The sequence below is a fragment of the Chiloscyllium plagiosum genome, chromosome 3, assembly GCF_004010195.1.
Source record: "Chiloscyllium plagiosum isolate BGI_BamShark_2017 chromosome 3, ASM401019v2, whole genome shotgun sequence".
Lineage (NCBI taxonomy): Eukaryota > Metazoa > Chordata > Chondrichthyes > Orectolobiformes > Hemiscylliidae > Chiloscyllium > Chiloscyllium plagiosum.
The window spans coordinates 125,700,697-125,712,803 of record NC_057712.1 but is presented as its reverse complement, the minus strand read 5'-3'; the positions used below and the strand labels follow the sequence as shown (position 1 = coordinate 125,712,803).

The following is a 12,107-nucleotide window of genomic DNA, read 5'->3' as shown; positions in this document are numbered from 1 at the left end:
TACCTGTACAGGCTCTTCCTGCCCCTCAGCTCGTCCGTCTCCACTCCAGTCACGATGAAGTAGTCGGCGGTCAGGCCCAAGATCTTGCCCCAGAAGTAGACCCGGCTGAACTTGTAGTTCTTCTTGACGATCTCCACCCGTTATACCTGTACAGGCTCTTCCTGCCCCTCAGCTCGTCCGTCTCCACTCCAGTCACGATGAAGTAGTCGGCGGTCAGGCCCAAGATCTTGCCCCAGAAGTAGACCCGGCTGAACTTGTAGTTCTTCTTGACGATCTCCAGGGAGACCTGCAGCGTGGCCCTCTGCTCGGGGCTCAGCACCAGGCCGATACTGGCCACAAGTGGCAGGTATTGGTGCAGGTACTCGGCCTGCATGGCGCCCGGGGCCCTGGGCAACTGTGTGGCTCCCCGCGGGTCCCCGTATGTGCCCCTGTGTGGCTCCCCGCGGGTCCCCGTCCGCGTGCCGGATCCCGGTTGCCAGGGGTAACCCGCCTCTCCTCAGCGTCGCTTCCAAGGTTACTGTTGCCGGGCGACGCAAGGGTGAGAGGTCAGCGCGGCAGCAACTCCCTCCCTCCCATTCCACCACATCTCTCTCTCGACCAGGTAGGTGGCTGCTCTGTAGCTAGATGCTGCTCTCTCTCTCTCTCTCTATATATATACTGTGTGCTGTAAATACCTCATGGTGATGGGGATCTCAATTTCCCCATTGGAAAATGTTAGCCAACTCTTGGATCCAGGCAACCTGCCTCAGGAGGCTACTACCTTTGGCATACAACTGGGGCACCCCCCCACCCCCACCCCCACCCCCAGCTTAACTCTGTGTGGTTGTGTGTATTGGGGGCAGTGGCAGTGGTTGGAGCTAAGATGCTAGTTTTCCCCTTCTTGTTGAAAGAACCGCCACCAAACAAAGATTTTGACCTCCTCTGCCAGGCCCGATGGTGCGTTTTGCACCCCTCACATTGAAAGTATCATCAGGAGTAGACCATTCGGCCCTTCGAGACTGCTCTGCCACTCAATGCAACCGTGGCTGACCATCCAACCTCTTTCCCACATAAACTTCCATCGTTTTAGCCCTAAGGACTTTACCTAACACCTTAGTGAAAACATTCAACTCTTTGGCCTCAACCTCTTTCTATTGCAGAAAATTCCACAGGCTCATCACTTTCTGAATGAGGGCATTTCTCCTCATCTTGGTCCTAAATGGTCTACCCCACATCCTTAATCTGTAACCCGTAGTTCTAGACTGCCCAGTCATTGGCAACATCCTTCCTGCATTTACCCTGTCTCATCTTGTTAGAATTTTATAGGTTTGTGTGAGATTCTGCCTCATTCTTCTAAACTTCAGTGAGTATAGAACTAACCAATCAAGTTTCCCATCATATATCTATCCTGCCATCCCAGGAATCAGTCTAGTAAACACAGAAGCACACCTCTCAATGGGCACAATTCCCCCAACTATTTCAACAGTCGTCAAACAGAGCAATCAGATTGGCTCAGGCAGGCTTGCCTCTCGAATGATGTATCCAGAGCCAAAGACCAGTAGGGTCTCAAAGCTCTATGTACATAGGATTTAGGGCCAGGAGTGGCCCACTCATCTAGCTGAGCCTCCTGTGCCCATGACTGATCTGATCATGGCTCCAAAAATCTTTTCAACCCCCTATATCTTTAGATTTTTGGCTGTCTATCTAGCTCAGCCTCAAAAATACTTAATGACCCTGCCATCCCAGTGCTCCGGGGAACAGAATTTAACAGACAGATGACCCTCTGAAAGAAAAAAAAACTTCTCAATCCCCTCTTGAATGGGAGGCTCTTATTTTGAAACTGCCTGGTTCCAGTTTCTCCCATAAGAGGAACCATCAGCATCTAACCTGTCATTTCTCCTCAGAGACTTATATGTTTCAGTAAGATGACCTGCCATTCTTCTAAACTCCAGTGGGTATCCACCCAATCTGTCCTCAAAATAGAACTCCCTCATCCTCTGAACCAGTCAAGTGAATGTTCTCTGAACAGTTTCAAATGCTTTTCCAAGTAAGGAGACCAAAACTGTGCATGGTCCTCCCAAAGTGGCCTCACTAACATCCAGTACAACTGCAGCAAAGCTTTGTTAATTTTATATTTCCTTTGCCTTTCAGTCAAGACCAATATTCAATTTGCCTTCCTAATCATTTGCTATACATGCATACTAAATTTTTGTGATTCATATACTAGAGCACCCAGATCCCTCTGCACCACCATGTTTGAAATCCTTCTCCATTTAAAAAGTATACTGCTTTTCTTCCCCCCCACTTATCCCTGTTATTTTTTACTCCTTCAGAAAACTGTAATACATTTGGCAAACATTGTTTCCTTGCCACAAATCATTGTTAATTCTGTCTTACATAATTAAGATTATCTAAGTGCCCTCCTGTAGACATTTTGATAATAGATTCTAGAATTTCCTCTTTAACTGACAGTAGGCTAGTTGGTTGGTAGTTTTCCTGCTTTCCGTCTCATTCGTTTTCCTGAAAATAGGAATTAGGTTCATTCTTTTCCAGTCTGATGGGAGCCTCCAGAATGTTTGCCTATCTCCTGCTTTGAAGATGCTTGCAAGTGTGAAATGAATGCTCACCTAGGAGATATTAGTCAATGCCACAGGAAAATGCAACATTATCAGTGGGTTAGTATGTGATCAATGGCAACAGCAGTCTGGCAACAAGGACAAACACCAAAGCAACAACCTGCAACTGACATCTGTTAACCACTTCATTAGCAGCAGGCATTAACCTTTCCCATTTAGCAACGGATTAGTTACCATTAGTTATCTACCATCTCATCTGGATGGAAGGATGCGGCAATGAGAATCTGTAGTTTATTGCCAATCCCCAGCTGCTGTATCGTCATCTCAAATGACACACGTTAGCCGTGGTTCTATTTGGCTGAATTGCCCAAATATCTGTGACTAAATTAATGGGTCGGGACTAATTGGTTTAAACAAATGATCATGATGTTGTAATGCTGTTGAATGTCGATCCTGTTAAAGAGAAAACGCAAAGGATGATCTGTGGTTAGCACTACTGCCTCATAGCGCCCAGGAGCCAGGTTCAATTCCACCCTTGGGTGACTCTCTGTGTGGAGTTTGCACGTTCTCTCTGTGCCTGCATGGGTTTCCTCCCAGACTCAAAGATGTGCAGGTTATATGGATTTGCCATAGCAAATTGTCCATAGTGCCCAGGGGTGTGCAGGCTAGGTGGTTTGGTCATGGTAAAATGTGGGATTACAGCGATAGGGTAGGGATCTGGGTGGGATGCTTTTCGGAAGGTTGGTGCAGACTTGATGAGCTGAATGGCCTCTTTCCACACTGTAGGGATTCTATGATTTGTAACTCCAGCTGAGACTGTCCTGGTTTCCAGCCCCAATCCAGAGACCCAAGCACAAACTCTAGACTGACTCTGCAATCTGGCGCTGAGGGGAGCTGTTGATGGATACTGTGTTCAGCCAAGGCCCTGTTAGTAGTTAGCTGTCCTGTGGATGTAAAAAATATTTTGTAGATAAGCAATGTCTCCTTAGTGTTTCAACCATTCCTGATCCCTCAACAAATACCCTGGGATGTAAGACAATGAAGCAAATTCTCCCAAGTTCATTGTAAGAAAGCTTGGGCTGCTACACAAGTCCAATTCATTTTCTTAATTCATTATTTGCAACTACCACCTCCGCAGTCAGTCTGTAATTTAATTCCTGAATCATCCTTCACCTCAGACTGTTCTAATCTTATTATAAACACGTTGCAATGTCTGTGTTTGTGGAACCTGCATGTTGTTTTCTCTTTTTATTAAAAAAAAGTGTGCTTCCCCCATACTCCTGGCTTCCTAATTCCACATGTTGCTTTCTCAGTGTATCGGATGTCTGAACTCCGTAATCCGTGTCTTTGATCCCTTTATGGATGGTCAATGCACCAAATCAACACCTACCATCTTGATGCCCATCATTTACCCGCATCATGCCCCTGCCATCAAAAGGCCTCATTTACCTTCTTGCTTAAATTAATAACATCTCTTCTACAATTACCACTTCAAATAGAGAGCAGTCAGCGTCTCCTCCTCTTTACTCCTCTTTCTCTCTTCCTTTCATATCTATCCCTTGATCTGAGTGATTGTAAATGCCCTTCCCTCTGCCGGCTGTCAACAAGTTGACTACCAGTAGGTTCCTCTGGTATTTTGATTGTTATCACCTCTTGGGCCCACTTAATTTGTGTTCAAAAAGTCTCCAAAACAGAAAATATAACCCTTTCAACGCACACAATGGCATGCAAAAAAAAACAGTCTCAACTATCTTTTTGTTGCATCAAGTGAGTTTATATCTGTGATCAAACCGCAGACTTTCAGATGGTGAGGATTGCGTGTACATTTTAAGGTCTGATTCAGCCATTCAGTGGCTTAGCGGACAGGTTTCGTGTTTCACACAACAGTTGACTCCACGCAGTTCTATGCGCTGAAATATTGGGACTCCTGCTGTTTAACTAACGCGATTTGTGAGTTTATGACTTTTTTGGCACGTCCAACAGTAACATATCGAGATAACAGGTTTACAACGCTCCAAGAGATTCCTTCCTTTATTCATTAATTATTAAAGATGCAATTTTGACTTATGATAATTGTAATCATTTGTATCTCAAGATTCCAGATATAGCACTAAGGCAAGCATGTTTTCCCCAACCACCTTTATTTCTGAAGTTGCCTTCAAGAATCTTCGGTTCTGCTGCCATGCCACATGATTCAGGGTTTAGAAAAGACTTACAACAATGTTGCCAGGGTTGGAGGGTTTGAGCTGTACAGAGAGGCTGAATAGGCTGGAGCTATTTTCCCTGGAGCGTCAGAGGCTGAGGAGGGACGTTAGAGAGGTTGAAAGAACCTTGAAGGGGGATGGATCGAGTGAATAGCCAAGATCTTTTCCCCAGTGTAAGGGAGTCCAAAGCTGGAGAGCATAGGTTTAAGGTGAGAAAGGAAAGATTTAAAAGGAGCCTGGAGAGCATAGTTTTAAGGTGAGAGAGGAAAGATTTAAAAGGAACCTGAGGGTTAACTTTTTCACACAGAGGGTGGTGCGCGGATGGAATGAACTGCCAGATGAGATGGTGGAAGCTGGTAAAATTACAACATTTAAAAGGCATCTGGATGGGTATATGAATAGGAAGGGTTTGGTGGGATATAGGCCAAATGCTAGTGAATGGGACCAGATCAGTTTAGGATATCCAGTCAGCATGGATGAATTGGACCGAAGGGTCCAATTATATGATTCTCTTACTATCAAGAACTTAAAGAGCCACATAGATGGTTCCAATTGCCTGTTTAGAGGCTTTGGAAATTTTATCCAAAACCTAAAGACTGTTAGACCACCTCAGAGATATTATGGATCAGTGCCAGGTAAACTTGTGCGTATAATTGCACCACATAGGACAGGATCTTCCCAGCTCCTGAACAATGTGGGCAATGGCAAGTCAATGGGAAAACTATGGCAAGATCAGCAGAAATTAGATTCTCAAAGTCAACACAAAGAAATCCAATTCTGTAGCCAAGTCATATAGTCATAGATTTGTTCAGCTCGGAAACAGACCCTTCGATCCAACTTGTCCATGCCGACTAGCTATCCTAAATTAATCTAGTCCCATTTGCCAGCACTTGGCCTATATCCCACTAAACCATTCCTATTCACATACCCATCCCGATGCCTTTTAAATGTTGTCATTGTACCAGCCTCCACCACTTCTTCTGGCCACTCATTCCATATCGTACCACCCTCTGTGTGAAAAGGTTGCCCCTTAGGTCCCTTTTAAATTTTTCCCCTCTCACGCTAAATCCATGCCATCCCCCACCCCGGGGAAAAGACCTTAATCAGTGGTGTGCAACAAGAATCAATGCTGGGTCCAATGTTTTTCACCAATATGTAAATGATTTGGATGTAAACATCAGAAGCATCATACGTTTGCGGATGACACCATAATTGGAGGTGTCATGGACAGTGAAGAAGGTTACCACAGAGTACAACAGGATCTTGATCAGATGGGTCAATGGGCTGAGGAGTGGCAGATGGAGTTTAATTTAGATAAATGTGGGGTGCTGCATTTTGGAAACGCAAATCAGGGCAGGACTTATACACTTAATGGGACAGTCCTGGGGAGTGTTGCTGAACAAAGAGACATTTGAATATAAATTTATAGTTTCTTGAAAGTAGAGTTACAAGTAGATATGATAGTGAAGAAGGTGTTTGGTATGCTTTCCTTTATTGGTCAGAGCATTGAGTACAGGAGTTGGGAGGTCATGTTGTAGCTGTACAGGACATTGGTTGGGCCACTTTTGGAATATGGTGCGCAATTCTGGTCTCCTTTCTGTCGGAAGGATATTGTGAAACTTGAAAGGATTAAGAAAAGACTTACAAGGATGTTGCCAGGGTTGGAGGGTTTGAGTTATGGGGAGAGGCTGAATAGGCTGAGGCTGTTTTCCCTGGAGCGTTGGAGACTGAGGGGTGACCTTATAGAGGTTTACAAAATCACGAGGGGCATGGATGAAGCCCGAGGCCAGCATCAATCTCCAACTGACATGGAGTTGGATCCTACTGCAGCATGTCCGGCCATAGGTGCCCTCATGAATTTTATTTATTCGTTCGTGTGATGTGTGTGTTATTGGCTTTTCCAGTCAACTTTTCCAGTGCAGTGACCCTTCTTCCCTAGTCAATCCCTAGTATCTTTGAGAAGGTGGTGATGAGCTGCCTTAATTCACTGCAGTCCATGTGCTTTAAGTAGACCCAGTATACAGTACCACTAGGGAGGGAGTTCCAGGACTTTGGCCAGGTGACAGTGAAAGAACAGCGATATATTTCCAAGTCAGGATGGTGAATGGCTTAGTGGTGGTGTTCCCATGTATCTGCTGCCTTGTCCTTCGAGATGGTAGTGATTATGGGTTTGGAAGGTGCTGTCTGAGGAGCCTTGGTGAATTTCTGCAGGGCATCTTCTTGATGGTACACACTGCTGCGACTGAGCATTAATTGTTCCAATACCATGCAGACTGTGCATGCTGCTTACTCCTTGATTACTTTGCTGCAGAAACTGGAGAAAAGCTGAAGCTCCGGATGTTGAAGACTCACAACAATGTGCTGAGTAAGGACATGACAGAATAGTACTTTCAGCATCCCATAGTGCAGCAACATCTGCCAGAGCAACACAGGAAGGACTTCTTTATGAACCTTGTTAAATGGATCTGAGTTGTGCGAAACCATCTTTCACTGACTGCAAATGTTTTGATGTTGCTAAAGCCAGCATCCCCCGGAGAATCTTTCTCCGCAGTTTAATGGAAATTAAGGTTAAAATGGACAGATACCTTCACAACTTTCTATGCTGCCTCGTTCAATCATAGCAGAGTTCCGTGTTAATATAGGCACAATGGAAAGAGCAGCTATTATTCAGACATAGTTAGAACATCGTGAACTACTAAGAATGGCTAGTCCTGTGGCTTTATTCTCGATGCTATCGCTGAAACAACAGTCACTCACACAGCTGATGACAAATTGAAATATTTGTTGCACTGACGTGTCACCTCTTCCACCTATGTATCTTCATATGGTTTTCACAGAATCACAAAGTGGTACGGTGCAGAAAGAGGCCATTCAGTCCATTGAGTCTGTTCCAGCTCTTCAAATAAGCTTCATTACCTGATGCCAATCTCCTTCTTTTACCCCGTACCCTTGCACATTATTGTTATCCAAAAAAACCATCCAATGTCCACTTGAATGTCTCAATTGAACCTGCCTCTACCCACACATCCAGGAAGTACACTCCACATCCTGACCATTTGCTATGGGAAAAAGGACTTTTTTTTAACATTTCATTTGCTTCTATTGCAAATTATTTTAAATATCTGCCCTCTCATTCTTGTTCCTTTGACAAGTAGGAACAGGTTCTCGGTATCTACTCTACCCAGCTCGGTCATGGTTTTGGAAACCTCTATCAGATCTCTTGACCTTCATTTCTCCAAGGAGAACAGTCCCAACATCTCTTACCTAACCTCAAAACTGAAGATTCTCATCCCTGGAGTCATTCCTGTAGTCTGCTTCTGCATTGTCTCTAATGCTGTCACATGTTGCCTGAAGTGTGGTGCCCAGAACTGGGCGCAATACTGCTGAGTGCTTGCTAAGAATTGCATTATACAAGTTCACCAGCACCTCCTCGCCATTGTGATCTATGCCTCAATTAATAAAGTCGAGGATATGGTATGCTTTATTTAATGCTGTCTCTACATGTCCTGTTATCTTCATGGTGCACCCGTTTTAGGATTATACCCCTATTTTATGTTGTCTTTCAATGTTCTTCTGACTAAAATGCATCATCTCACACTTGTCTAAATTGAACCTCATCTGTCACCTATCTGCCCACTCCACCAATTTGTCAATGTCCTTTGAAGTTCCACACTGTCCTGCTCACAGTTTACTGTTCTTCCAAGTTTCGTGTCACCTGCAAACTTTGAAACTGTTTCTTGCACTCTAAGATCTACAATATTATCAGGAAAGCAATAGTCCAAATACTGACCCTTGAGGAAGTCCATTCAAAATATATTCCAGCACAAAATATATCCTTTGACCATCTCTGTTTGCTTTAACTCGGCTAATTTTGTATCTGTGTTCCCACTTCCGCTTTTATACCATGACCTTTAACTTTATTCACCAATACCTGGAAATTATTGTACCCCTCATAGAGTCAGAGAGGTGTACAGCACGGAAACAGACCCTTCGGTCCAACCTGTCCATGCCGACCAGATATCCCAACCCAATCTAGTCCCACTTGCCAGTACCCAACCCATCCCTCCAAACCCTTCCTATTCATATACCCATCCAAATGCCTCTTAAATGTTGCAATTGTACTAGCCTGCACCACTTCCTCTGGCAGCTCATTTTATACACGTACCACCGTCTGCGTGAAAATGTTGCCCCTTAGGTCTCTTTTATACCTTTCCCCTCTCACCCAAAACCTATGCCCTCTAGTTCTGGACTCCCCAGCCCAGGGAAAAGACTTTGTCTATTTGTCCTATCCATGCCCCTCATGAAAACACCTTCTTCAAAATCCTTTCTACCTGCGACTCTATTTTCAAGGAACTGTGAACCTGCACTCCAAGGTCTCTTTGTTCAGCAACATTCCCTAGGACCTTACCATTAAGAGTATAAGTCCTGCTAAGATTTGCTTTCCCAAAAAGTAGCACCTCACATTTATCTAAATTAAATTCCATCTGTCACTTCTCAGCCCATTGGCCCATCTGATCAAGATCCTGTTGTAATCTGAAGTAACCCTCTTCGCTGTCCACTACACCTCCAATTTTGGTGTCATCTGCAAACTTACTGAGTTTACTTCTTATGCTCACATCAACATTTATCCTTAATGAGCCTTCCTGTTCTCTCTTCAAAATATTCCAAGTTAGTTTAACCCCATTTCCTCTTCAGAAATTCACACTGACTCTTCCTAATCACCCTATCATTTCCTACATGAATTTTAAATCAATCCTAAATACTTGTTTCTGGACTGAAGTTAGAATGATTGGTCCGTAATTGCTGAGCTTATCCTTATAATGTTTCTTGAACAAGGCTGTAAACTTTGCAATCCTTTAGTCTTCTGGCATCTACATTGAGTCTCGGGAAGACTGAAAGATTCTGATCAGTGCCCCTGCAATTTCAGCTTTCACTTCTTTCAGTACACTTGGATGAATTTTATTCGATCCTGGTGCCTTGGCAACACTTCCTCCTTATCAACTCTGAACTCTCCAGTTCTCCCTAGCCAGGGGACCATTTCCCTCTTTGATAAAAACAAATGCAAAATATTCATTTAACACTTTGGCCATGCTTCTTGCCAAATATGTAAATCCCTTTCTTTGGGTCTCTAAACAGTCCGACTCCTCCTTTTAAAATTGATGTGCCTTTACAGAAATTTGGGACACCTTTATCTTCGCTGCCAGTTCTCTTCTCATAATTCCACTTCTCTGATTCACATTTCCCTCCTCTCTGAGCCTTGTGATTTTCTCTCGGTTCTCAATTGTATTGTCTACCTGCCAGAAGCCCACTTTTTCTTCTTTATCTAAACTTCTACTTCCTTTGTCACCCAGGGAGCTCTGGATTTTATTGTTCTATCTTTCCCATTTGACTCTGTCTGAACCATCTCCTCTTCGAAGGTAGCCCATTGTTCATCTTCCTGCTGTCAATTCTGCCCAAGTTCAATCTTTCCTCAACGATGTTGGCTCTCTGTCAACTGGTTTTCCTTACTCCGGATAAACCATTGTCATTCTCCATTATTGTCCTAAACTTTACAGTACTATGGTCATTCTCTCTTCAACATACCCCGCTGAAACTTGATCCACTTGGCTTACTTCATTTCAAGAGCTAGTGCATCCTTTCTTGTTGCACTCACCACATTCTAATGTAGTAAACTGTCCTGAATGCAATCCAGGAAAACATGCCCATTGCTTCCCTTACACATCCCAGTCTCCTGTCCAACAGATTTGTTCCTCTACATCTTTCCCACTAGCTGTGGTCTATAGACTACACCTGGCAATGCAATTGTGGAGTCATAGAGCTGTACAGTATGGAAACAGACCCTTTGGTCCAACTCGAATATGCTGACTAGATTTTCCTAAATTAATCTAGACCTAAATGCCAGCATTTGGCCCATAATCCCTCTAAACCCTTCCTATTTATATACCCATTCAGAAGCCTTTTAAATGTTGTAATTGCATCATCCACCATCACTTCCTCTGGCAGCTCATTAAAGACACGCACAATCTCTGTGTGTCCTGTACAGCTGCAACATGACCTCCCAACTCCTATACTTAATGCACTGACCAATGGAGGGAAGCATACCAAACACCTTCGTCACTATCCTGTCGACCTGGGGCTCCAATTTCAAGGACTATGAACCTGCACTCCAAGGTCCGTTTATTCAGCAACACTCCCTAGGACCTTACCATTAAGTATATAACTCCTGCCCTGATTTGCCTTTCCAAAATGCAGCACCCCACATTTATCTACATTAAACTCCATCTGCCACTCCTCGGCACATTGGCCCATCTGGTCAAGATCCCATTGTACTCTGAGGAAATCTTCCGCACTGTCCATTACACCTCCACTTTTGGTGTTATCTGCAAACTTACTAACCATACTTCCTGTGTTCATATCCAAATCATTTATATAAATGAGGAAAACCAGTGGAACCAGCACTGATCCTTGTGGCACACCACTGGTCAGAGGCCTGCAGTCTGAATTTATTGGTACGTGGTTTCAAAGTTTTGTACCTTCTGCTCGATAGAAGAGAGTACAACAGGGATGGGATGAGTCTTTGATTATGTTGGCTGTTTTCCCGAGGCAGTGGGAAGTACAGATGAAGTCAACGGGAATAAGATTGGTTTGTGTGATGGACTGGGCTAAGTTTGCAACTCTGTGTAATTTGATTAGATTCGATTCCCTATAGTATGGAAAAAGACCCTTCGGCCCAACAAGTCCATACCGACCCTCCGAAGAGCAACCCACCCAGACCCATTCCCCTATCCCACATTTACCCCTGACACTATGGGCAATTTAGCATGGCCAATTCACCTAACCTGCACATCTTTGGATTGTGGATGGAAACCCTCACAGACACGGGGAGAATATGCAAACTCCACATAGATAGTCGCCTGAGGCTGGAATCGAACCCAGGTTCCTGGTGCAGCAAGGCAGCAATGCTAACCACTGAGCCACAGTATTTCTTATGGTCTTGGGCAGAGCAAGCTGTGATGCATCCAGCTGGACATCCACATACATATAAGCAGACTCACAACTCACGTAGACACAAATACCGAGTCACACAAACATGCAAGAGAGCTGAACAGATGCATACATACCCACAGAGTGGAACACACACACATTCTCTCACATACGCACACACACACACACCAACCTCCTAGATACATATATGCCCAAAGAGCTACACATAGACATACTCACAGAGCTGCAAACACAGACAAACACATACCCATAGATCTAGACACATACATGCCACCCAAAGGCATGCTTCTCTGGAATGTTTCTAAACTAACCTGATCTGAAATGCACAGCATGTAATAAAAGA

The 12,107-nt window shown here is 44.1% G+C and overlaps 1 protein-coding gene across 2 annotated transcripts in view; it reads right to left on the bottom strand.

Moving 5' to 3' along the window:
• rsph9 (radial spoke head component 9) overlaps positions 1 to 560 on the bottom strand; it is a 79,276-nt gene extending 78,716 nt beyond the window's left edge. The window contains exons 1-2 of one of the 2 annotated variants that reach the window (XM_043687256.1): positions 275 to 559; positions 4 to 131 (exon numbers count right to left, since the gene is read on the bottom strand). In XM_043687256.1, the coding sequence (XP_043543191.1) occupies positions 4 to 131; positions 275 to 373 (227 nt within the window). In that variant the 5' untranslated portion in view covers positions 374 to 559. The other variant, XM_043687257.1, reaches the window with a different exon arrangement.
• Positions 561 to 12,107: the final 11,547 nt, after the last annotated feature.